Source organism: Pleuronectes platessa, chromosome 6 (assembly GCF_947347685.1).
Source record: "Pleuronectes platessa chromosome 6, fPlePla1.1, whole genome shotgun sequence".
In the NCBI taxonomy this organism is placed as follows: domain Eukaryota; kingdom Metazoa; phylum Chordata; class Actinopteri; order Pleuronectiformes; family Pleuronectidae; genus Pleuronectes; species Pleuronectes platessa.
This window is the reverse complement of record NC_070631.1, coordinates 17,959,946-17,984,965: the sequence shown is the minus strand read 5'-3', so window position 1 is coordinate 17,984,965 and position 25,020 is coordinate 17,959,946. Positions and strand designations below refer to the sequence as shown.

The window sequence follows — 25,020 nt, the reverse complement described above, 5'->3', positions numbered from 1 at the left end:
GATAAAGATAATATCTACAATTTATAGTTTAATCTTTATTTAATTACACTAAAATAAAATATGACCACGACTACGACTGGATCCTGTTCAACCTTTCGTGTTACTACTTGTTAAACTGCAGCATGTCCTACTCCTTCAGTCTGTCAAATTATCTACAAACTAAGTCAAGCCTTTCAGAATAAACACCTCCGTTTCCTGTTACGTCTTCCAAAATAAAACACCAAGATGTTCTCAAGCTTCAAGAATCATTGAAGGAGACTTGAAGGAATATTCAGCGTTTTGAGGCAGTTTTGCTGATTTTCTTTATATCACCTTAATTTATATGAAATATACAGTGAGGTGAGGGTTAATTATATTAAACATACAAACTGTTTTTGTCTAAAGGGGAAAATATCCACAGACCAAAAAAAGTGTCAAAGTTAGAGACAGTTTAAAGATGGACAAAGCATCGCCACCTCCTTACACTATAAGGAAATGAAGCCAAAATATCCCAGATACGAACTCCGCCATCTCGCAGCAGAGACGACATTTGAAGCAAGAATCTTGGAGGAAAAATTAGAACTACCTCATTGAAAGAAAAACTATGTAGACGTGTACGTGACAATTTAGTGGGGCCCACATCCAATCTGCAAAATATGGGGGAGGTTTATTACCTATATTTCAGCCAGCCACCATGGGGGAGTCAAGATCCTTTGGCTCGATTACATTTCAGTTGTTTATTTTTTTTTTTTTTTTAAATCACGATTTTTGACATTTTTTGCTCCATCATCAAACAATGGAGGTGAATGGGATTCAATTTGTGGTGTTGAATATTTAATGGCTACACCTCTGTGCATAAATCATCATAACAGTTAAAACATTTTTTTTATTCCTGTTTTTAGCTGTGAATCTTTTAATTGAACTTGAAATGCAACTAAATGAACTCCGCTGCTTTTATAGTGAAGGCCGACCCTCCTTGTTTTCTGTAGCACGGCGTGCAACTTGACGCTCTGGCCCAGGAGGCAGCGTGTCGCACAAGTGTCTCTGGCGGTGCTGCTCCTCAGCGAGTGGACCCGGCGGACTGCGGCTCTCCTCCCGGGAGTTTCCCGGGTTTACCTGCTGGAGGCGGCGTCCACCTTCCGGCTTTTTAAAATATGCATTTTTTAATAACTTGTCAGTCTTTACAGTCACTATTCCAAGCTTATTGCAGCAATAGTTTTATTCTTAGGCACATGGTGTTACAAATAAGAAAACTTCTCTGACATGAATGAAAACACTGGGCCGTAAAGAAACTGTAGAGAAAAAAATGTCCTGAAATCAAAATCAGTCAACTGTTATTCAATGTGAACTTCAGTTTGTTTCTAACCTTCTAACCCTGCCAATCTACAACAGCCAAACCATAGATTGTAGAGAATGAATGAAACTGGGCTGTAGAGGATCTTTACCAACAGGAAAACATTCTTAGAAACCGGATGAAAACTGATCAGAAAGCTGTTTGCATCTTGAGAAACACTCCTTGCTGCACATTGACAAGACGGCCATAAAAAATGAAAGATATAAACAAAGAAGACCTTGCATTCTCATTCAGTTCACTGTCATGAGCCAACAAAGTACAACTAATAAAAACCTTTACAAACATTCAGTCATCAGCTATCCACTGACCTGCTGCACTGAGGAGAGCACATTTCTCCATCACGAGAAAACGGTTGATGTGTAGCACTGTTCTTGCATATCTGATTTAAGCATCGTAAAAAATATATTAGGTATTATGGCAGGTTTGTGTTTTTCATTTTAGTTTGAACTGAAAAAGCTGCAACATGCAAATCACTGTTCAATCCTCTGGCCTGAACCTTCTTTAGGTATGAATCCAACTTGGGAATACAGCTTCACAAGTACATCCAAGTCTGAGATATTGAGAGATTGTGGATGTGCAAACACCATTTACAGTTTAGTGAAGGCTGAGTTTTTGTTTAATGTGATGTGACTAGCATAAAACAGTGAGTATGAAGAAAAGATCAACCAGTGCCATTCATAACTGGATCCATCAGTGTTTACTGGCCCCATTGTGCTTTTTTACAGTCTTTGTGGAGTCCTTATATATAAGCAGTCTCTCTGTGGTGTGATGCGGAAGGTGGTTACTCTTGGCTCTTACAATACATGCAGCCATTGGAAAGAGTTTGTCGAAGCCGCCCGAGGTGGCCGGTACTGCCAGCAGGTTTTTGGCGATTGCCTGGAGCATGGGAAACCGATCAGCAGATTTCCAAAACAGTAGACTGGAGTTGCTCTCCCACAGCGGTTCAGCCAGGTACATATCAAGCTCAGACTCAGACTTCATGGTCTTTGCAGGCAGTTGGAGGAAGCTGAAGATGGACTTGCGCTTGAGTTCATTTCCACTGACTCCATCGCGGTTGTTTTCATCTTCGCAGGCACCAGATGCCTCCATTGTTGTGTTGGTCTGGTTCTCCTCTTGGTCCTCGGGCTCTTGTTTAAACTCCTTTTTGATCTGGTATTTATCAGCTTGCACAGAGGGAGGTGGTAAGGCCCCCATTTTTTCTAATGTGGCTTCCATGATGGTGTGAGCAAGGTGCTTTGTTGGCGGAGACAGGAAACCTGTCTTGTAATCCAGTTTGACATCAGCAAACGGCTGAAAAATAAAATATATGCAAGACAGGGCGAGATATTTTAATTGATACACTCCACATATACAACATAGAGCTAAATATATAAACAAATATACTGAGTTTTAAATCAAAATTAAGATGCCCCTGCAAAATTGCATTTTGAAGCATTCAGTTCATCAGCTCTCTGGATAGTAAATAGTTGACAGAACAGTCAGAGCTCTCTGCTAAATCAGTACCTGCATTTTGATCCTAGGGTTAAGCACAGCAGCGAGTATCATGTCCCTCTGGTGAATTAGGGATTGGAATTGTGTGTAGAGGCCTTTGCGCAGAGCCTTGTTGAAGTGGATGTAGTTGGTGGCACTGCTTTCCAAGATTTTATCCAGTCCAATGAGAGAGGGTATGATGAAAGATATGGTCACACCATTTCCTTGCAGGACCTTAGTTGTAAGAGGCAAAAGGGAAATGTTCACACGTGCTCTTCTACAAACAATATCTCTATAACAAATACTTTTTGGAATGTATTTGTATTTAGGGGTTCACAAGGAAAAAGAAAGGTCTTATCCTTGAACTAAAGCTCAATGTACAACTAATTAAGACATGCAGTGTTTCATCTTGGATATTGTTAGCAGCTAATGGCTAAAGTGCTTCATTATAAGATTAGAATAGATAGATCTTTATTGATCCACACCTCTGGGAAATTCACTTGTTACAGCAGCAGGCAGGTCAAAATAGACATAACTAGGCTCAACAGTTAAGCATCCCTAGAAGCACACAGTCGGCCAAAACCACTGTCAATGAAAACACGCAAAAAGTACAGACACACACAAAAACACAGAAAGAGGTCGGAGCTACTGTAACTAGCTGCCACTCGTACGCCGTCATCTTAAATCACTCAATGTCAGTCACTCAGGGACATTCACATTTCTTCTTAAAAAGGTCCAGTGTGTAGGACTGAGGGGATTAATCAACAGAGTTTGTAAAATAATGATCAAAATTATATTTCAATTAGTTTATTATCACCTGAAACAAATTTGGGGTGTTTTTGTTCTTTGTTCCCTACATTGAGAGGGGGGTCCTCTTCCACAGAGGCCGCCATGTTGAACAGAGAAACCAAACATAGGATATAGAGAGGGGTCTTTTGAGTTTTGGTTATCTTAAGGCCACTCCTACATGCTCGGAAGGGGGAGCGAGAAGCAAATGTTAATCTGTCTGTTGTAAAATGGTTGGTTGTAAAATGCGACTTCACCACCAGATGCCACTAAATCCTACACACTGAATCTTTGCTTGATTAAGGCCCACAAATAGGTCCTAAAGGAGTGAGGATTGACGTCCTCTTTTACCTGTAAGGCCTCCTCAAAGGGCTCAAGGAGACTCAGGATGTCCAAAACTTGCTCCCTCTTGACCATGATCAGTGGAGGGGCGCTGGCTGTGTCGCTGGCCTCTATGCGGGCCAGGGCAAGGACCTTTAAAACGGCGCTCCAAGCAGACTCCTGCACCATGCGGCGTAAAGACAGCATCATGGAGTTCCAGCGACAGCTACTGGAAGATGGGCACAGAGACACGTTGCACTCCCTCAGCAAAACCTAAATGAACGAAATGACACAAAATGGTGAGGTTGAACCAAATCAAGAAGTAAGCATCTTACCTTTTTGAATCAGTGTTACCATAAAGATTAATGATAACATGTGCCCAACATAAGGAAAAAATTAGCACAGAAAGACAGTAATGACACTGAATGAGACATAACAAGATATTTGTAAATAGACCAGTCCATCGTATAACCCTCCTCTGACCCAGTGTCAGGTTTGGACTGGCTGCAGCCCCGCCGCAACCCCTCAGTTTTAAGGCATATAGATAAAGGATAGAGTATAACCATTTATTTGACAGTTAACAAAAGGAAATGTATTTTACATTAGATACTACCAGTAAGTCTGATGTCTGGGATTTAGTGTGTCCCCACACAGTCGAAATTATTTAATGTGAGATATTCTGCGATTGATATGCACACGTAATGCAGTGATTTATAAAAACTTAATGAAAAGCACAACACAGCCTAGTGCCAACTCTCTCGATGTGAAATCTAATAATCTGTAATATAAAAAATACTTTGACAGGGAGCGTGAAATACGTATGCTCGTATATTTCTCCTACCTCACTCCAGTAGGCGCTGCTCCTAAAGAAAGCCACTACGTTGTTGACCTGTAAGAGCATGTTCTCCACCACTCTGGAGTTCCTCAGTGCCTCCTTGATTACTAGCTGCAGTGTACTGGCCACACAGGTGATCCTTTTCCCGATGTGCGTCTCTGAAAAAGGGGACTCGGTTTCCGGCAACTGGTTGGACAAAAATGCCAGTGTCTCCTTCCCATTTGGTTCTCCCTTGTTGGCGGAGCAGATGATTTTGTAGTCGCAGAACAACTTGTTCTCTGACAAGGTTTCTTTGGCCTGGTTGGTGAGGATGAAGCCGATGCTGCGAGGAAATATGCCGTAGCTGAGCAGCACGTCTTCCAGCTCGCTGGCCACAGCGGCACTGAGGTTTTTGTGGCGTAGATGTCGGACCGCCACGATGGGACGCCGGATCTGCCAGGAATCACTGACAAAGTGGAGCTGCACGACGACGACGGGCTCCTCCACTGGTTGGGACTCATTCCCAGCCCAAAGGTCAAACGTGACATGAATGGGTTTCTCACCCTCTTTGGTGCTTGCAAGGCAGGCTTTAAAGTCACGGATCAGCTGAGGCTTGATTGTTCTTTCCACATCATTGTAGAGCTGCAGGCTCATGGCCCGCTGGGATAGCCTGTTGTATTCAGGGCTAATGGAACTGACAAAGTTCCTAAAGCCTGCGCCTTCCAAAAAACTGTGTGGAACAAAGAATCATTAATGTGGCGAGTGTGTGAGGAGGTGATAGAGACTGGTGATCAGATTTCCACATCACCACTTGGTAGAAATTCGGATAACTAGCCTTTCTGCTTTAGTGCAGTAATTCAATAAACACAAATATAGTTGCTTGATCGACCAAGGAACACAGACTCATCAAGTAAGTTCTTTAACTTGCAGATGAACAAACTTGGGTATTTTGACAACTACCCCACAGGGACAAATAGACAGCAACGAGCACTGAAGATCACCTGAATGGCAGCATGTCGTCAGCGATCATCCTCAGTGCTGCATCAACAAACTTTTTCTGGTCCACCGCCGTGGCTGCTGTTGGAGCACCTGAGTTGGGACTGGGACTGGAACTGGAACTTGAGCTGGGGGTCAAGGGGGGACTCGGAGAGGAGACCTCTCCCAATGAGGCCAAAGCTTCTGGAGGTGGATCAGCCACCTCCTGTCTGGAGTTCTGCCTGACCTGCAGAAAAGCAATAAGTAGGAGAATAAAACCAAGTCGGCCAGCTGGGAATATCTTAAACATTTAGACTTTTATAGTTAGGCATCCAAAACCAGCTCTTAAAGTTTTGCCAGGAAAGAAATCACGACAGGACTTGGCTCAGCGTCTAACAAAACGTCACACTTAAAGTCCACCTGTAACGCAACATCTTATGATAATCCAGAATACTCTCAGGGCAGAAATATCTTATTATTTTCGTTCATAGTCTGATCAGCAACCCACAAATGACCAAAACACTCATTATAACTTTGTAATAACTTAATAAAAATACCAGTTTTATGAGTTAAAGCAAGCAGTGTAATACAATCACCTGGCATGTATTACCATACCAATACTGGGTAGGGGCTTCCTTCACTCTAAAGTGTAGTTCACACTACACAATTTTCAGCCAGATTGTCAGTTGCAATTGTGTTTTTCCAAGTCATCGACAAAAGCCCCCGATCAGCGGTTGATCAGCATTTTTACCATCAACATCCCAGTGATGATTGATAAACTGCAGCAGAGCGTGGAAATGAGAAGCAATGAGCTTTACAAAGTACCAGCAAAATGTCTCTCAAAATACCTGTCCTTCCGCAGACGGTTGAGTATCAAGGGAAATGCTTTCAGCAGCACTTTTGAACAAGCCCAGATACACCCTCTGTTTCATGTGGAAGTTCCAGTGATTGTTCACGGACGTGTTTGTCCTTCAAGAGAAATAAAAAGTGTGCATTCAAATCACCGTCGTCCCTGATAAAAATAGACTGCAGCAGCCACGCGACTGCTTTACATCAACCTCGTCAAGTTTCACCACAAACTAGCCCACCTTCCAGGGAGCAGCTTGGCAATCTCAACCCACTTGTTCCCTAGGACGGCTTGGGCTTTGTAGAGGATAAGTTCTTCTTCATTAGTCCAGGGTTTCTTTTTGATCAGTGGGTCAAGCTGGTTGTACCAGCGCAAACGACAATCTTTCCCCAACCGCCCTTTTAAGGACTTGGCAATTAAAGACCACTGGCTGGTGCCGTACAAGCCCACCATCTCTGCTATCTGTCCAAAGCAGATACACGTGCAAATGCAGAAGTACAACGTGAGATGGGACAATATTCGGTAAAAAACTCTTTAAGTAAAGTCTGTATCTGATTTTCTGTGTCATTTTTTAAACCTTTTCATCTTCCTCTTTGGTCCAGTTGTCTTTCACTACAACAGGATTCAGACGTTGATTCCAGCGGCGCCTGCACTGGATTATTGTCCGCCCCTGTCATGGCAAGAAGAAATAAACCTTCTTTTAATTAGTAAAGCAGGTTTTTGCATTAGTCAAGGTTTAAATATTCACCGTAGGACATTGGTTAGCCTTCAGAGATTTACATTTCCTTTTAAATTATAGACACACATCTCCAACCTATCTGGGTTTTCACCCGTTCCATTAAGCTTTAGTTCACATCGCTGATTCATTCATTCTCTTTCTCAACCGATTTGATTTCTGAATACTCACGACTAAAACAGAGGCGATGGTTCTCCAATCGTCCGGAAATTTGTTGACCAGAATTTTGAGATTTTCATCCTGAACAGAGGAAGAAATCATTTTCCAGATGCACAATAATTTAATGTCAGCTTTAATGTCGACTAACGGGTACCGGTTATCAGGAACTCATAACAACAAAATGGGTAAATCAGGGAGACTAGGATAGTTGTGAGAGCCATGTAGTTTTTATAGAATTTATAGTTATATTTAACATTAGCTAACAAATAAATGTGGCATTTGCTTAAGCATCGTCCGTCCTCCTGTTAGCATGCAGCATCAAATTTAAGTGGCCAATGTAATTAAGTATTGAAAATATAGTGAGTAGCTCCAGATAACATTAACTGGTAAGTGGCCAAAATATGAATATCAGAGTGTTGAAAGGACGAAATAGGTTTTAATGTCTTCCTTTCACTCACCTCTTCCTGAGTCCATTTGACTCTCAACTTGGGAGGATCAGTCTTCTTGGCTGTGTCCGAGTCAGTGTTGATGTATAGATTACTATCCCTGCTTTCTTCCATGCTGCAAACCCAGTTAGAAATCATATAAATAGCTTTCACATTGGAAAACACATTGGAAATAAACATCAGACGTCTCAGCTAAATGTAGACAATGTGCACTAAGAGATCAACACGTTATATGGTTGATATGAATACTGTATATTTGATCACATCAAATAAACCTAACCCGTTAAAACATCAGCGAATACTTCCCTCTGTTTGGAGGGAGTGTGTTAAATGCTACAAATAAAAGTCTGAGTGATGTGCTCAAAGAGAGATGTGAAATTAGATCAACACTCTCCAGGCCTATGAAGAACAAGATGCTACAACTGATTAATAAACAGTATTTAAAAAGGTCCAGTGTGTAAGATTAAGGTGAAAGGGATCTATTGGCAGAAATTGAATATAAAATAATCCCACTGATGTTTTCACGAGTGTGTTTCATCTAAATTGTACAAATTGTGGTTTTCTTTGCCGTAGAATTGGCCCTTTATATTTAAATACTTAATAGTTACATCAGGAGCGGGTTATTTTTACAGTAGCCCAGAAACCTTTTGAGTTTTTATGACAACTAAAGGCCACCATAGGTTCCCGCTCATGTTTGGAAGGTGGAGGACAACTCAATTCTACATGCTGAACCTTTAACCTGGCTATTCATTTAGAAGTATTCATCCAGTTTCCATGAGTATGTACTATTTCACTATCATTTCCAACACCCTCAGAAATATGTTGTTGTGTATTTAGTAAACTGAGTCTGTGATGTTTTACTTTAAATACTAAGCAGATACCGTGGGAATACACCAAGCATGCACATTGTGCTCAATGACTTTGTGTAAACTTTACGGTTACTGGTTGTGCCTCGCAGCAGGGAGCCAAAATAGGGAAGTTGAAATAGCTTAGCATGGCTAACTCTTGTACACGATGAAGATAACGTTAATTGACAAACACCGCAAACCTACGCGACATTTTTGAAGGCGAAATTTAGCGATCATCCTAATGAGTGTGACTTGAAGATGAGATAATAAAGAAATTCCTGCATTGACGTCAAATCGAGCAACTGCTTACGGGAAACTATGGGGCTCAACTTTTCGTTCTCACACGATCTCTACAGCAAAGAGACCTCTTCTTTCAAAACTACAACAACTTTAGACTGTCAACTTTACAGCTGGGAGACATGTCCATGTCCATCCCGATCTCACACACACACATTGTAGTTCCTCAAACAGCAGGAAGTTGAGTAGCACGTTCCCTAACTCACCCGCGCGACATGTCCGCTGTGTTGTCTCGGGTCTCTGCCTCCTCCACACTGCTGCCGCTGCACACTCAACTTCTTTCTACACAAACACGTACGGTGCCGCCGCCAAACACACTCGATGAAAACGTGTGCTACTACAACACAGAAACCGGAAGTTGTGGCACCGTGGGGACAATCGAGGGGCGTGTTCAACAACACTATGGCAGCTCAACCATGAGCTCAACTGGTTCCGGAGATGAACAGGAGGCGGAGGTGGTTGGCGACTACTGGGCTGTGAATGGTCAGGAGGTGGGAAGAGACGGATCAGAAGGTGAGATGGGAATTGAAGTCAATGGCGGGAGAGGAGATTTTTGGTCCACAAGTAGACGAAATCGTCAGTGAAAGGGGAATAGCCAGGTGGAGGGGTTGCAATCGTTGTGAGGAGTGGGATGAGGTACACTGTTAATAACATTGGTAAAGAACAAGAATCAATAGAAATCCAAGTATGGACAGAAACAGACAGCATAGAGATAGTGAATTATTATAATCCATGTAAAAGACTGATACCAGAGATATTAAATGCAGCAAGTGGACCGGTCCATGGCAGAGTAGTGTGGTGCGAAGATTTTAATTCACAGTACATTATGGGGATGCAATAATACAGACGATTCTAAGTGTCAATCATATTTTTCTGATTAATAAGTTCCTGAATAATTTCGCAGCCTGCAGTTGTTTATGGCCTTTTGTGTGCATGTAAAATGCAGCAATGTATTTCAATGTGTGAATTTGTAAAAACAAAACAAATATATATAGTCATAAATCCATATAGGTCATAAATCACGCCTCTTCCATGTTCATGGATGGGAAAGTTAAAGCACACATCAAATACATTTTTCTCCAAGAGGTTTTCAATCATTTAGGTAGTTCTATAAATCTGATGTATGGGGTGTTACTTTTTCCAGTTAGTTTGATTTAATTAGTAATTTAATGCTATAAAAATGAGGTGAAACGTCATTAGAGACATCTGAGACTTATTCCCAATTGGTCGAGCAGGTATATCGACTGGACCATCACCCAATCACAACTGTGCTGACTTGGCTCCAAAGCTGCAAAATAGCAGCGTTCGTATCCAGGGTAATTTAGCTTAATTTCTGCATAGTGGGAGGAAGAGGAGACGTGTCATCCATCTTATTTCACAATCTATGGATGATATACTTTTATTAGGCGTAATTTGTTTGGTTACCAGCACTGTACATTTTTTAAGACTTTTAGTTGGCCATAGCCTTTGTTATCAAGGCATGTGACTGAAAGATATTTTATAGAAAATATTAAGATATACTGGTGTGTGTGGGTGTGTGTGTGTGTGTGTGTGTGTGTGTGTGTGTGTGTGTGTGTGTGTGTGTGTGTGTGTGTGTGTGTGTGCGCGTGTGTGTGTGTGGGTGGGTGTGTCAGTTGCACAGCCTTGTTCACTTTGCACGTTTCAGTCTCAGTCCTTCGCTCTGCTCTCAGTGTTGCCAAGCAACTGTCGGCTCCTCACAGTTACTACGGTAACTTGAACCAGTGGGTCTCTAACAAAATGTACACGTTTATCTTCAGACCATATTTTGAATGTGTATCACGAACACAGCCTAGGAACCTGAAAGCTGTCGCCTTCGTGTCACTCACACAATGGTAGTGGTGAAAATGTGGGAAATCATATCTGTTAATGCAGTTTTGCATGTGTGTGTATCACACAACCTTGGCTTCTGTTGTATTTCACTTGTTTACCACTAAGTGGGGCCATTCTACAGTATTGTAGATTGTGAGCTGCTTTTAAAGCTGCATCTTTTCACCTGATTATTGACCTGTTACTTTCCATATTTACTATTTCTATAAATTGTTCCATTTATTAGGATCATTTAATTTGATATGAGTGATCTTGAGTTTGTATTTTTTTTTAAACCACATTATATGCACTCAGGGATGTTTCACTGATGACAAGTTACTAAGACAGTTGCACATGTTCACGCTGGGATGCGCCCAGTACAACCACAGCAGGGGTTTGGGCATTGAACTAGCAACACAACTCCACTTCCTCCTTAAGGCCCCCACTGCCTCCGAGACGTGACGTGTCATTGGGTTGTGTGAGACGTTTTCTGTAATGACCCTCAGAAATGAGGTTACTTTTAAGTTAAGGAGAAAAATATCTGAAAAGACGTACTGATTTCACATTGAATAAAAACACATACAAATGGTGTACAAGCTGTACATGACTGTGAAATAAAATTAGCAATGCCATTACCTACAGAGTGTTTCATTTTTGTATTGTGGTTTCAGTTATTCCACTGGGATCTGTTTGTAGTGTTCACAGATGAAAACAGTTTACTGACACCCTTGGAAACACACACACACACACACACACACACACACACACACACACACACACACACACACACACACACACACACACACACACACACACACACACACACACACACACACACACACACACTGTATACCCAACCATCAGTAGGTCATGGTTAAGAAACCACTGTGCTACAGGTTGTTAGAGGAGCTCCTGTGAGTGTTGCCAACAGAGCTGCTGTAATGTTATCACGTACTCAAGTGGTCTGACAGGTTTGAGTCCAGAAACACTTAGCATCTGAAGTCCAAGATTTTAAATTATGTGTAAATTCAAGTATTATCAGCAGAATGTTCTTTAAGTAACACAAGTCAAATTACTCTACTCAAGTACACTTTACTATATATGATTAGGATTGTAAATGCAGTAATGCACTGCTACATACTGTTGGACCGCCGGATATTTCTAGTTACAACTGAGTGGATTTGCAATCCACTCAGTTTTTCCTGAAAGAGGCATTCTGTTTAAGAAGCTCTACGTTATGCACCTATATCTAAATATGAAATGGAGAAACTCAAGATTAATCAAAGTATTGCAACTTAGAACAATTACATGCTGGTTAGTCATCAAGAACATTGTTTCTTTTATGCACACGTCATCATGTGTAATGGTTCAATCAAAAGAACATGTCAACGTTTGGACATCTGTTTGATTTATTAACATGTTTACTATGTACACACCCACACACATATGGATTTTTGTTCTGCAGTCATCAGCCCATAATGCTGCTGCTGCTGGCAGCGTGACAGCTCTGTGTTTACAGGATCAGTCGGGAGTGACAGCTTCTCACGCAGGGTTACATTTTTTAGAAAGGCAAACAGTGAACAAGCAGAGTCAGAGAAGCATTTGTCTCCTGTCCCAACCTTTCATTCATTCATTCATTCATTTAAAGCCGTTAATACATTGTGATTTCCCTGTTAGTGTATTTAGTTTCATAGAAAAGCATCTAATCAAGTGTTCTGAGAAATTAAAACTTTCGAGGAGGTAAATAGTAATGTGCTTTCTTCTGGAATTGCTGCTTCTTTAATATCAGACGCATTAACAAGACTGCATGTGTATATGAAAGACAATATAAATCAAACTCAAGGACATCACATGTTCATTTTCTAACTGTCAGCCGCCACTGCCAACATCTAACTCCATCCATCTCTAATAAGGCGGAGAGGCACTTCATGGTTTACACTGATAAAATCCCATGGCTGCAGAACATGATCCTATTGCTACTGTATATTTATAGATGCTAGATACAGTATTTTCACAATGACACAAACAATTTAGCCCATAGACTGTACTTAAAGATGGATGACATGACAGCGCCCCAAAAGTGAAGCCAAAAGGTAATAAATCCTGCCTCCCATGTTAGCGGAGCAAAGGTAAAAAATTCAAAATACATGTAAAATAAAAGTATCTCAGATATGGTTTCTGTCTGTGTTCATTTTTCCAGCAGCATGCAATGCAAAATATGGCAGCATTTGTATCTGGGATATTGGGAGGAAGTTGGGATACGTCGTCCATCTTTATATATAATCTAAGTTATAGCCTGTTACATATTATGAAATAAAACTAATTAATATCACTGTCTATAATAATGTCCAGACAAACAAATATGAAAAATGTCCTAGTTTCCAGCATTGAAATAAAAGCATAATTCACATAAACCAAATAAACAACATCATTTACATCATGTACTGTTTTTTTCCCCAACCTCCTTTGTTCCTTTGATCAAATATTTTCTTCAGGTTTTTAAGGAGGAAGAAAACCCCAGCTGAATCCATTTTTTCATCACTTGCTTTCTTAACATCGTACTTTTATCTTTTCTTTTTTATGTGCTGTTTTATGTAGTAAGAAAAACGAATGAACAGGAAGCATGGGAAGTTTGTGAGGCACAACAAGCTGTCCTTGTGTCACAGAGTGAAGCAGCAGTTTCCCTGAGAAATCTTATCCTGCACAACAGTGTCAAATCAGGTCAAAGCCAATAGAGTCCTGAACAATCTGGCAAAAACATCACACTGATATCTGGTGTTAAAAAACGATTTAAAAGCTACATTTTTACAAACTGTCTCCATATCATTGAAAAAAACTAAAGTAATTTCTTTAGGTTTTCTGGATCTGAATCTCAGTTTTAAAGCACACTGGAAGATAAGGGTTGTGTATTTTACACCCCCTCTACAGAGATGTGTACAAACAACTTTTAACAGGTTCATCATTTCTTTGCAAAACGAATATAAAGTTTCTCCCACATCTTAAGAGCCTTGTGTATTTGGTAAGATCCCCCCAAACCCTTAAAAAAACTAGTAGAGAAAGAGAACAACAAGTTTCCATGGAGCACGGGCATGAACATGATCGGAATCAGTGTCACCTGGTCTCATCCTGACTGGTCTCATTTAAACAGCTCTCTCCAGCATCAACATCCGAACCAAATGAGGGAATGTATTTTAGAAAAATAGTGACCAATCCATCCAGAGACTTGTAGAATCAACGTGCACCACACTTGTTCTGGCGCCTCATGGTGGCCCAACAAATTAGCAAGACAATGTATATTGATTCTTCCATTAATCTGTCGACCGCCATCTTTGAACCTTTAAAAATACCTCATCGCAGGCAGTGGGTTTTATACGAGGCCCCCTTTTTACTACACCCTCAAGAGGAACTATTTGGAAATTTCCACAGAGGTCAAACATGATAAATACACAGTGGGTACCACGGTGTGGGAGGAGCTCTTGTTTCCACGAGACCTCAACGTCTCACAGAAAGCTGTCGTCGTTGCCCACGAAGGAGAAGCCATTGAAGGCGTTGTTGCAGCTGGTGCCGGCGTTGAGCTCCGGCGTCCGACCCACCGAGCTGGGAACCATCTCTCTGGTGAACTCTGGATCAATGTGTTGAGTGTCAGCTGGACCTCTCTGAAACATGAGGTCATCGGGTAATGAGGTGAAGTTTCTGCTGACAGGTTTTCATTTGTTTTTTTTTTAGCAGGACGAACGAGTAGCTGTCCTTACATCATCATTGTTGTTACTATGGTTACATGCGGGTTCCCACACTGATTTTGTCTTATTTTTGGCTTTTAAATCAATCTCTTAAAGACTTTTTTTAAAGATGTGCTTTCTCAGGACTTTATTTTTATTCATAAATTGTCTTTAAATCTAGCTCTGATGTTACCGGCTGTTTCATCATTTTATAACGATTAACTGTACTTTATTTTTGACTGTTTTCTCATTTGTAACATTTTCATTCTTATATTTGTGCGCAAATGTTTGATGCTCCATTTTCTTTTCACTCAATCCTTCAGTTTTAATGTGTTAAGTGCCTTGTTACTAACTAAAGTGATAGTTTTAAGCTGAAATTATATATATAATAATTTCAGTAATTGATATTAATAAGTATAATAATCTATAAATTGTTTGTATATGAAGATGAGATGATTAACTAATTGTCAGTTACAATTAAAAAATTTAACTAACTAAAATTCTTTAGAGAAAAATAATGTTGACATCTATCGGGCAAATTTGACAAATATGATCAGGGGATGAAGCATAAATAAAAATAAAACACACAAAATGTGACCACGAGTGACGAGAGTCAAACTCTAACCGAGGCTGAACTGGACTGACATCGGGAACAGGGGATTAAGGAATTTGAGAAAATGTGCAGTGGATCAGCTTTCGAGAAGACAACAAGAGGGGGTATTGTCACTGAAAAATGGAGGTTGAGTAAAAGATAGTGCAGCAGATATGTGAGAAGGCACCAGAGTGTCTACAGGGACACACACACAGCTGACTGACGACAGGGAGCAGGAGCAGACTCACCACATTGGGGTTGTAGGGAGGAGTGATTCTCTTGTGGTCGAGGTCGTCCCAGTTGATTGGAGCGAAGAAGGGGTGGTTTTTTATTTCTAACTATAAATAAAAGAAAGAAACGTACAGAATATGAATATACCATCATTTTCAGAACTTCCTATCAAGATTTCAGATTCAAAATGTCATATATCCTTAAAAAAAGTCCAAACCCTTAAAATATTGTCTTATATTTTCATGAAGGGCTGAGACTAGTCCATGGTTCAAGCTAAATTTAATGTAGTTGCCCTTTGAAATTATCCTTTGTCTCAGACTTAGCTTGTGACCCCTCTGGGAAAGCATCTGTCTTGTTGTGCAGCTACAGTTGAGAATTCTTTTGATCACACTCACAAAGTCAGCGATGGCCCCGAGGCGTCGGTGCTGGTCCTTCTGCAGGAGACCCACCAGCAGAGAGCCCAAGGCCTCAGACTTCCCCTGAGGCAGAGATAGCGTCTTGTGGAGGATCCCATCATACATTTCACTGACGTCACGGCTGTAGAACGGAGGCTGAAGCAAAGGGACGAGCGCGGAAAACATTAGCGTCACGCGATACAATTTAGCTAATTTGCCGAGATACAGTACAGTCACTCCGAAGGAAACCGAAATTCCATGAGGGATATATAAGTTTAGTCTTATACCAGCTGTGTGTAAGGGAGATGAAGATGAAGGCAATTTATAAGAATTAAAAACATACTGAAGCATCAAGTTTGACCTTTGACACCTTAACCTGTACATATGGACTGAATGTGAAGTAGTTACTAGTTGCCTAAACCTAACCCTTAACTCTAACTTTGACTTAACTTGACTGAAACCTAACTCATAATGTTTTAACCTTAAACTCTATTGATTTAAGTTATGGTGACTTGCTTTTTTTTTTACCAAAAAGGAAGACAAGTCCTCATAGTGGGACTATATAAATGGATTTAGGTCCCAACAACATATTAGGTTATACCTGTACACACACATACAAACACACACACCAGACTGTAGTTCATCTCATAGAGAACTGCTCCCAGACACCACCAGTCCACTGTCCGGTCATACGGTTCCTTACGAAGAACCTCTGGAGCCAAGTACTGCAGATGGAGGGATGGATAGAAAGGAGGGAAAGAGAGAGAACATGATTAAGGGAAGGGAAGACAAGATTTACTGCACATGACCTTTATAATCTCTGTCAATTTGAATCGACTGGTGTCAGTTTGGCGAAAACTGGCATCACTACAGAGTCGCTCATTACTTTGGAAGAAAAAAACAAGGGATGATGCATGTATGGAATATGACAGATTTGTGTTTTGATCGTCTCATGTCCGTATATTTCTCACTCACTTCTGGAGTCCCACAGAAAGTCGAGGTCGTTCCCTCGGGCTCCACACCTTCTTTACACAGCCCAAAATCTGTCAGTACCACATGGCCCTGCACACACAGACATGAGCAGGTATTCTTCACTCAGAGCAATTATGTATATATATATAATTACACATACAGTATTTACAATAGTGACAAAAACAGATGCAGGGGTTTCTGACTTGCCTGAGAGTCAAGGAGAATATTCTCTGGTTTCAGATCTCTACAGTGAACATGAACAAGCAGATCATCATTAGAAATGATCATCATATGTGAATTTAGCTCATATTTCTAAGAAATATGTGACCGTGAATGTGCGAGTCTGTCGGACCTGTAAACGATGTTGAGAGAATGAAGGTAGCCGATGGCGCTCGCTACTTCGGCGGCGTAGAACCTCGCTCTGGGCTCAGAGAAACATCTCTCTCTCTGCAGGTGGAAGAACAACTGCAGGGCCAGGAAGAGAGAGAGAGGAGGAAAAAGAGGGGATATTACAGTAAGTGAGCCAGTATGGAGAACACAAACACATATATCATGCAAAGCCAATATTAATTTGAACAGATAATAGTTCACTTTCACTCATGGTGTGGGGTAAAACATCAGCTCATCAGCATAGAAGGTGATTTCATTTGAGAAAATTAAATAGAGGTTCATTTATCACGACATAGTTACTGTGCAGCCTGTTATGCAAATGTCAGCTGAACAAAGAGGTAAACAAAAAGTACGGTCCAGCAGGCGACATGACGTCAGACCAGGTCAAACTCCAGTTTATTCACAGTCTAGCTGTTTTAATTTCTTTCTCCGGTTTAGGATTAAAAAACAACAGATTTTTAAGAAATAATCGTTGTTGTTATATGTTTGAATGATTTCGCTCCTCCAGACATTGAGGACACATTCACTGAGTTCACCCTCGACAGGCCTTACATTAAATCTATTCAGTCTAAAAAACGTACCTCTCCCCCGTTTACATAGTCCAGGACAAAGTAAAGTTTCTCGGCTGTCTGGAAGGAGTAGTGGAGCCGAACCAGAAACGGATGTTGGAGACTCTTCAGCAGCACGTTTCTCTCGGCCATGATGTTCTTTTGCTGAAGAGAGAGAAGACAAAGAGGTGAGACAGAAGGTAGAGAAGGAGAAGAGGCGGTCCAGAGCCAGTTGTTTACATCTGTAGCGCTGTGTGGCATCGATTGTTTTCCTTTGGCCTGACCTACTTTAAATATGTCCTGTGATTTCATTAATCGCCCTCCTTTGAGAAGCTCACTGTCAGTTGTGTCATTTTATGTTAAACTGTAAATCATTTCCTGATCTATCTGTTTTCATCTTCTCTTTTTAGTTACCGTTTTTTAAATTTGGATCTTTTTATTATTCCCCTTCACCCCTAGAATGTCTGGGGACATAACACCGACATTGCTTTGTTAAGTTATCTCTTAATACATTTAGATCATGGGCCACACAAGAGGAAATAAACGACACCATCTGTAAATCACTGAGCTGGTTTAGTGCCTCTGTATTTATCACATGATTCATGATAAATACATGATACGTGTTGTTCCTGCTTCTTTTCTGCTGAACACGGTTTACAACATGCTCCAAGAGGACTTAAAGTCCTGTTATTGTAAATGACAGCACACTGGTGAAAGCACCTTTGTGTTCTTTGATGATACAAATAGAAAAAAGTGTTTTGTCTTTTGTTTCTTTAGCCTGAAGTTACAGTGCACACACTTTGGACAAAAACAAGATGTGAGTTATTTTTATGCTAAAGTTTTAGCTTCCTATGATACACAGGGTAAACATCTCCCCACCTTCTTTTGCGAATGTTATTTATACATACATTTTCTACTCTATCTGTAATGATTTCACTGTGTCACTACGTGCAGGGGTGGGGGGGTGGGAATGTGGATTTAAGGGCATGGCCGATTGTATCTAATGAAGCTGCATTTTTGTTCTCAGACTGCCCAAAATAATAAAGAGATTATAAAGTGAAGAAAATGGAGGATGGTAGGCGAGAAGTCTGAGAGTAAAAAGTGCATCGGAGAGGGAGAGGAGTACGAGGGGAAGAAGAGGAGTACAAACGCAGTGTTTAACCCAGAAGGAAGTGTTTCTCCTCACATTGGCTGCACATCCGGCCGAGCAAGAGGAACCACAACACTGATGTTGCCAGTTAGAAGAAGGCAGAGTGAGAATTACATGTTTCTAAACAAACAGGCTGCATACTGAAGTGTTTTTAACCTGCTAGTTTGTGGGACATGGTTGGAGCAACTCAGCAATAAATAAACAAGAAATCATGTGTCTTGATTTTCTTAATGGCAGTGAACCATTTAGTGTTCCAGCTGTGAAATGCAGCAAATATTCTCAGTTATTAAATGTGGAATTCTGTATTAAATCTGAAACTAAAGTGTTTTAATTTAGGTTTTAGACATGTACATAAAGACTTAAACAGAGGAATGATGCGGACAACTCGTCTTTGTTCTAAAAACCACACAACGCGACAAAGTGTGTGAAGCAGGTCATTTCAGAGAGTTGTTGGACAAACACTGAAGTCGCACTGTTATTTTCTAGGAGTCATAAAAATTGTCCTTTGTACAGAACAAGCCGTAGATTAGATAAGATTCAGATTGGGTTGCTGGGTCAAAACTCTGTTTACTAATAACACTCAAAGATACTTGTACACACACACACACACACACACACACACGTATGCACACACACAAGCACACACACAAAGATTTGTCCTCTTGGCTCATGTTGACATATTTTCCACCTTCACCTTCTTCAGCCAGAAGTTCAAGCTTCAGATTGAGGTTTTATATCAGTTCCTATCTTTATTGTTGTGTGTATGTGTATTTTTTGTTTGAGTGTTTATGTGCTTTTGTCTATATATTATTTTACTGATCATTGTACTTTTGTGCCTTCTATGTACCTTTCTCCATACTTTCATATAAGCTATCATACGATTCTGTCAGTGATGAGTGATCTATTAACTATTTGTGCCTAAGTTTGTGTGAATGTACTTCTGCATTTGTATATGTCATTTGTACGTTGTTTAATATCATCAAGCAGATAGAAAACTAACCTGCATGGCTAAATCTGGCACAATTACATGTTGGACTTTAGCATAATTACATGTTGAACTTTAGCATGCCTGTTAATGAATGTGCCATGTCACTTTTAAATATATCAGCAGTATGTTAGCATTTCTTATTTTAAATAATGTGTTCTGATGGAATATAAATAAAGAGTTGATTTATTTGAGGCCTGACCACAAAGTCAAAATGTTTGTTTCAATAAAATCTAAACTCTCCTTTATCGAGCTGAGGACCTGAGCTTGAGAACTAAAGTGCTTTTACGTGGCCTTTGGGTTCAGAATCGACTTTATCGCTGAACATGACGACTTCAGAAAGAAGCAGCCGTGATCTGAAATGTGCAGGACAGCAGCGCCCACCTCTTTCTTCTTCAGGATGACCTTCTTCTGCAGCACTTTGACGGCGTAGAATTTGCTGTCGGCTTTGAGCTTGGCGAGCAGCACCTGCATGAGGGGTTTGTTTGTTAGTGCTTTGTTTGGTAAACAGTCGGCGCCACCATCGCCACAGATCGCTGTCAGGACACTGCATTAATCCTGCTCGAGATCAGCACACACACAACACAGATGCGGGATCAGTGGAAACAGATGATCCTGAGAAATCGGAGAGGTGTTTCATGCAAAAAGGAGAAGAAGACGTCTCCGTCCTGTGAAGAGAACTAACACTATTCGTGTGTTGAAATTCAAAGTTGCTATAAAAGTAATGTATTGGTATTAAGAGGGCGTTGTGTAGTTTGTGTGAAACCCTTCTCTGCTGCTGTCTCACTCCACCGTTGACTGGCCGATGTTGGGGCCTCAGTGGACTGTACAGTTAATCATTCATGAAGCTGGCAGCACATTGTGATCAGCCAGGGCCGAGCTGGTCCGCTCTCTGACCCTGTGAGCGGCGTCAGCAGCAATTAAACTGAACCCACAGAGAATTACCGTCAATCTATATGACCCGCCATTAATAACCCGCACCACAGATTTATTTTCATGTCCTCAGTGCAAGGTCACAACGCAGAAGCCTCGTCTGCTTTCAATCACTTTAACTGACGCGTCTCTGGGGGAAAGCGTGTGAGCTGAATGAGTCGCAACGAGGAAACACTTTCAGACTCAGGCTCATAAATAAGTAATGGTAGGAGTGTTACCTTTCCAAAGGTCCCCTTGCCAATGACAGCCAAGAAGTCAAAGTCAGTGGGCCTGGCACTGAAACAACACACAGGGTAATGTATTAAATGCATCTTACATGATCACACAATAACCGCTGAAGAGCTGCATCTCTAAGAGCTGGAAAAGTCACCTGGGAAAAAAGTCAATGTGCTGAAAATGATTCTCTCAAAAAAGTGGCCGTTAGAACCTCCATCATGTTTTCATCCCTGTCCATTTGTTGGTTTGTTAGTTGAGAGCATTACAATGAAAGTCGGTGGAAGGACGTGGTAGGGCTCAGGAAAGAACCTATTGCATTTTGGATGCGAGTCCTAATCAGGGGGAGGAGCCAGGAATGTATTCTCCTTTTCTTTTACATTGCCTGAATTCTCAGATAAGAATTCATGAATGTGTGAAGTGTGGTGCAGCTTGATTGAATTCCAAGGGACAGTTGGGCCTTGGTGGAGGTTAAACCGAACACATTACACAAAATATTTAAAAAAAATCTGATCCAGATGAAGGGATACCATCAGATGTTGATGGCTTATTACCATCATCAAGGAGGTTATGTTTTCCATCCTTATCATTTGTTGATTTGTTTGTCTGTCAGTGGGATTATGCATAAACAGCAGAACTGAAGAGAGGGGACATGGGCAAAGAAAGAATATCCTACATGTTGATGGTGAGCCGAACAAATTGGTGGATTCAGGATTTTTTTTTTTATCCCTATCTTTAACATTATTTTGGAGATTGTCTCTTTTTAATTTCACAGGAAATAATTCATGGATCTTGGCTTAAACAATTGGAAGCATAAAAGGAACTCATATGAGATGTGCTGGAAAGTGAGAGGAGAGTTACTGACTTTGGGTTCGCTGAAGGTCCCAGGTTGACATCTTCTTGAGACGAGGAGGATGGTGACCGTATCTGGAGAATGAAAATAAAAATAAATACAATACAACACACTGAGGATTGAAAACTACATTTTAGAATAATTTCAAGGGAAAAAAAAATATTAAAATCCACGAGAAAACATCTACTACTACTTACTACTCCACCCATCTATCTATCTATCTATCTATCTATCTATCTATCTATCTATCTATCTAACTATCTATCTTCTCTACGTTGACATAACAATATTGTGCATTACAACAATCATAGAATAACTAAGTTGTGAAAGCACAACTTTGCGGTGTGGAAATGTATTTAAGAAAAATATGGAGTTTCAAATTTAGGTGGCTTCATCTGTTGGTGAGAGTGGTTTAATATGAGCATATTAAAAAATAAAACATTTTAGTTTGGAGAGAGAATTGTCTTCACAAACTGGGAAACTGAGTTACAGGCAACATAAGCAAAGAATATTGTTCCTGGAGGTAAGAAGATGATGTATGGAGACGCCCTGAGGTGACATGTGCTTATATAATGTGACATGAAATGAAATCACATCAGAGCAAAAACACATCAGAAGCAGGTGCAGACATCTATTAAATAAACCGCCTTATAATAAGTAGAGTTAAAACAGACCAAGACCCAAACCTAAAAAAACTAAAACAATTCAATGTACTCACATTACAGTCTGCCATTCCTCTCCCACTGCAGAGTCAGCATCATGAGAGGAGAGGAGAGGAGAGGAAAGGAAAGGAAAGGAGAGGAGAGGAGAGGAGAGGAGAGGAGAGGAGAGGATTTTTCAAATCAGCTTTTATCCTTTCAACTTTGAGATGCTCAGAAAACTCATAACCACCTTTTCCATTATGTCTGGGGAGTGTGCTTGTGCGTGTGTGTGTGTGTGTGTGTGTGTGTGTGTGTGTGTGTGTGTGTGTGTGTGTGTGTGTGTGTGTGTCTGTGTGTGAGAGAGAGAGAGATAGAAGGATGTGGAGCGGGCGGCTGGTAATTTGCGTTTGTAAGAAACAAGATACACAATGAGGGCCATTGGGAATATATTCTGTGTGTGTGTGTGTGTGTGTGTGTGTGTGTGTGTGTGTGTGTGTGTGTGTGTGTTTGTTGGTGTGTAAGGACTGTATCATCGAACATGTTTACATCATAAATATTGCTGTTTCAGTTTAATTTGTCAACAAATACGGGATCGCCATCTCTTTCCCCCAAACACACACAAAATAAAAGTTTCAATTATTCTCTTCATTTCTTCAACATCTATCTAAAGGCATAAAGAATAAAACAGAAGTGACACTTTTGATATGTAACTGTTTAAAAAAGACAAATACTGAACCCTAAATCTATAAAGTTGATAAAGACACACAAAAACTACCCAAAGTTCATACACCCTGAAAAACCATACAAGATAATAAGACAATAGGGCAACAGACAGAAAGCATCTCAAGTTGACATTTGGGAGCAGGACAGATGGACACTGGGTACATCCAGTTTGTATTCCTTTTCCTGATTTAAAGTCCTCTGTGTGTTATCTGAGAGAGAACTGAAGAACTCCACACTCTGTCCATCACATCTCTCACTTTCCTTTCAACAAGAGACTTTCTGATCTTTTACACGTGTCATTAAGACTTTTTTAAATTACACTGCTAACTTTTGCTTAATTGTTTGAAAAGGTCCATTCAGACAAGTTGTTCTCACGAACCAACGTGTTGACATATTGAATACTGTGATAGTGTATGAGCTGGTGTTCATTTCTACATAGCTCATAAAGCTGAATATACATGTATATCAAATGCAATATAATAAAACTGATTTTCTTCTTTGCAGTTTGGATAAAGCCTGAATATTATAATGCATGATTCAGAAGGATTGTCAAAAAATAAAAGCAAAAAACAGGGATTCAACAACAAGCAGGTCCAAATGATCTCAGGAATGAATGGAGATAAATGTCTTTTACTAACAACCATCATCCACACGCAAGTTAATCTATTTTCTGCAAACAACGGTAAGCAACAAACAGCTGCTGTGTGTCCAAAGGTTTACTTCACAGAGCGAGCAGCAGACTGTGGATCACTGAATCAACACTAAACTAAAAAATCCCAAACATTCGCCACCGTAGAACAGACAAGAGACGTTTTCCTTCCCAGTGTTGAGACCCTGACTCAACATTTACATAATCCTTCAGACGTTTTAAAAAAATAATCAGAATCTTTCTATGCACACTTATAGAGCTTTCATTCGAATTTCTCACCATAGACTTTTATTCAAAGATACAAAAAGAAGTTAAGCTAACATTCAGGAACCAGGAATGATTTTCTTATCACAGCCTGAACTCTAACTAGGCTAATAGTGATAACACAGGGAGATCAATGACCCGATGGGACTATAAACCTGATGAGTATCTAGACACCATCGTCTATTGGATCACACTTCTCAAAAACACCACTAATGAGGAGACGAGAGAGAATCTACAGACATGTTGCAGAAAACCGTCTCTGTGCTGTAGAATCAAACCACAGCTCAGCAATGTGAAATCAGAAGTTTGCTCACCTGTGTGCAGATACTTGTTCAGGCTCAGGACTGAGGCTGATCTCAGGTCGGATCTCTAACACAGTCAGTCAGTATGAAGAAGGTTCACTTCAACAGAGTGAATCATTGATGGACACTTTCTGAGTTTAAAACACCTGAGGGCGGCTGTTTACACAGGCGGAGCTGGTATGTGTGTGCAATGTCCTCACAAGGATAGAGGTGTAACCTTGCGTGTCTCGTCCACACGTCAAAGTAAAGTTTCATACGGAAGCTGCGTTGCTTTCAAAATAAGATAAATAGCAATAGAGCTCTATTTATCTTTTTGAATTATTTCATGTTTTTATGTAACTTTGCTCTTATGGCTGAGCTGACCGGTTCTTCTCAACAGGTTTTATTGTATGACAGCTAAAACTTGTGTTAACACACATACACACACATACATTAATTTAAATAGACATACTGTAGTTACTTAAACTTGATTTAAAACTTGTTTCTTTTCAACAAACTCATATTAAAACTGCATTCTAGTATCAAACCCTGGACATTCATCCCTCTGCTAAATGAAGCGCAACATTCAAGTAACTTCACAATAAGCAAAACACATCTAAAG

General features: G+C 40.4%; 2 protein-coding genes across 4 annotated transcripts; both read right to left on the bottom strand.

The window, feature by feature from the left end:
- Window positions 1–1,172: 1,172 nt before the first annotated feature.
- mybl2a (v-myb avian myeloblastosis viral oncogene homolog-like 2a) lies at window positions 1,173–9,479 on the bottom strand. Of its 3 annotated transcripts, XM_053425245.1 has the most exons (11): window positions 9,239–9,478; window positions 7,900–8,002; window positions 7,454–7,522; window positions 7,124–7,216; window positions 6,788–7,008; window positions 6,548–6,668; window positions 5,726–5,946; window positions 4,752–5,454; window positions 3,941–4,183; window positions 2,837–3,037; window positions 1,173–2,623 (listed from the first exon to the last, which is right to left on the bottom strand). In XM_053425245.1, exons 1-11 carry the CDS (start codon window positions 9,247–9,249, stop codon window positions 2,024–2,026), a joined length of 2,586 nt encoding a protein of 861 aa, XP_053281220.1. In that variant the 5' UTR covers window positions 9,250–9,478; the 3' UTR covers window positions 1,173–2,023. The 3 variants fall into 3 exon arrangements, with proteins under 3 accessions (XP_053281220.1, XP_053281221.1, XP_053281223.1); XM_053425246.1 differs by lacking the exon at window positions 9,239–9,478 and having other exon boundaries at window positions 7,124–7,240; window positions 7,900–7,969; XM_053425248.1 differs by lacking the exons at window positions 6,548–6,668; window positions 6,788–7,008 and having other exon boundaries at window positions 9,239–9,479.
- A 2,767-nt stretch (window positions 9,480–12,246) lies between these two features.
- sgk2a (serum/glucocorticoid regulated kinase 2a) lies at window positions 12,247–24,658 on the bottom strand. Its single transcript, XM_053425015.1, has 13 exons — window positions 24,432–24,658; window positions 22,559–22,583; window positions 21,853–21,914; window positions 20,993–21,050; window positions 20,226–20,309; window positions 17,740–17,871; window positions 17,121–17,233; window positions 16,976–17,012; window positions 16,772–16,858; window positions 16,426–16,521; window positions 15,797–15,952; window positions 15,419–15,508; window positions 12,247–14,515 (listed from the first exon to the last, which is right to left on the bottom strand). The coding sequence occupies exons 2-13, from the start codon at window positions 22,571–22,573 to the stop codon at window positions 14,360–14,362; spliced, it is 1,086 nt and encodes a 361-aa protein (XP_053280990.1). The 5' UTR covers window positions 22,574–22,583; window positions 24,432–24,658; the 3' UTR covers window positions 12,247–14,359.
- Between the last annotated feature and the right edge of the window lie 362 nt (window positions 24,659–25,020).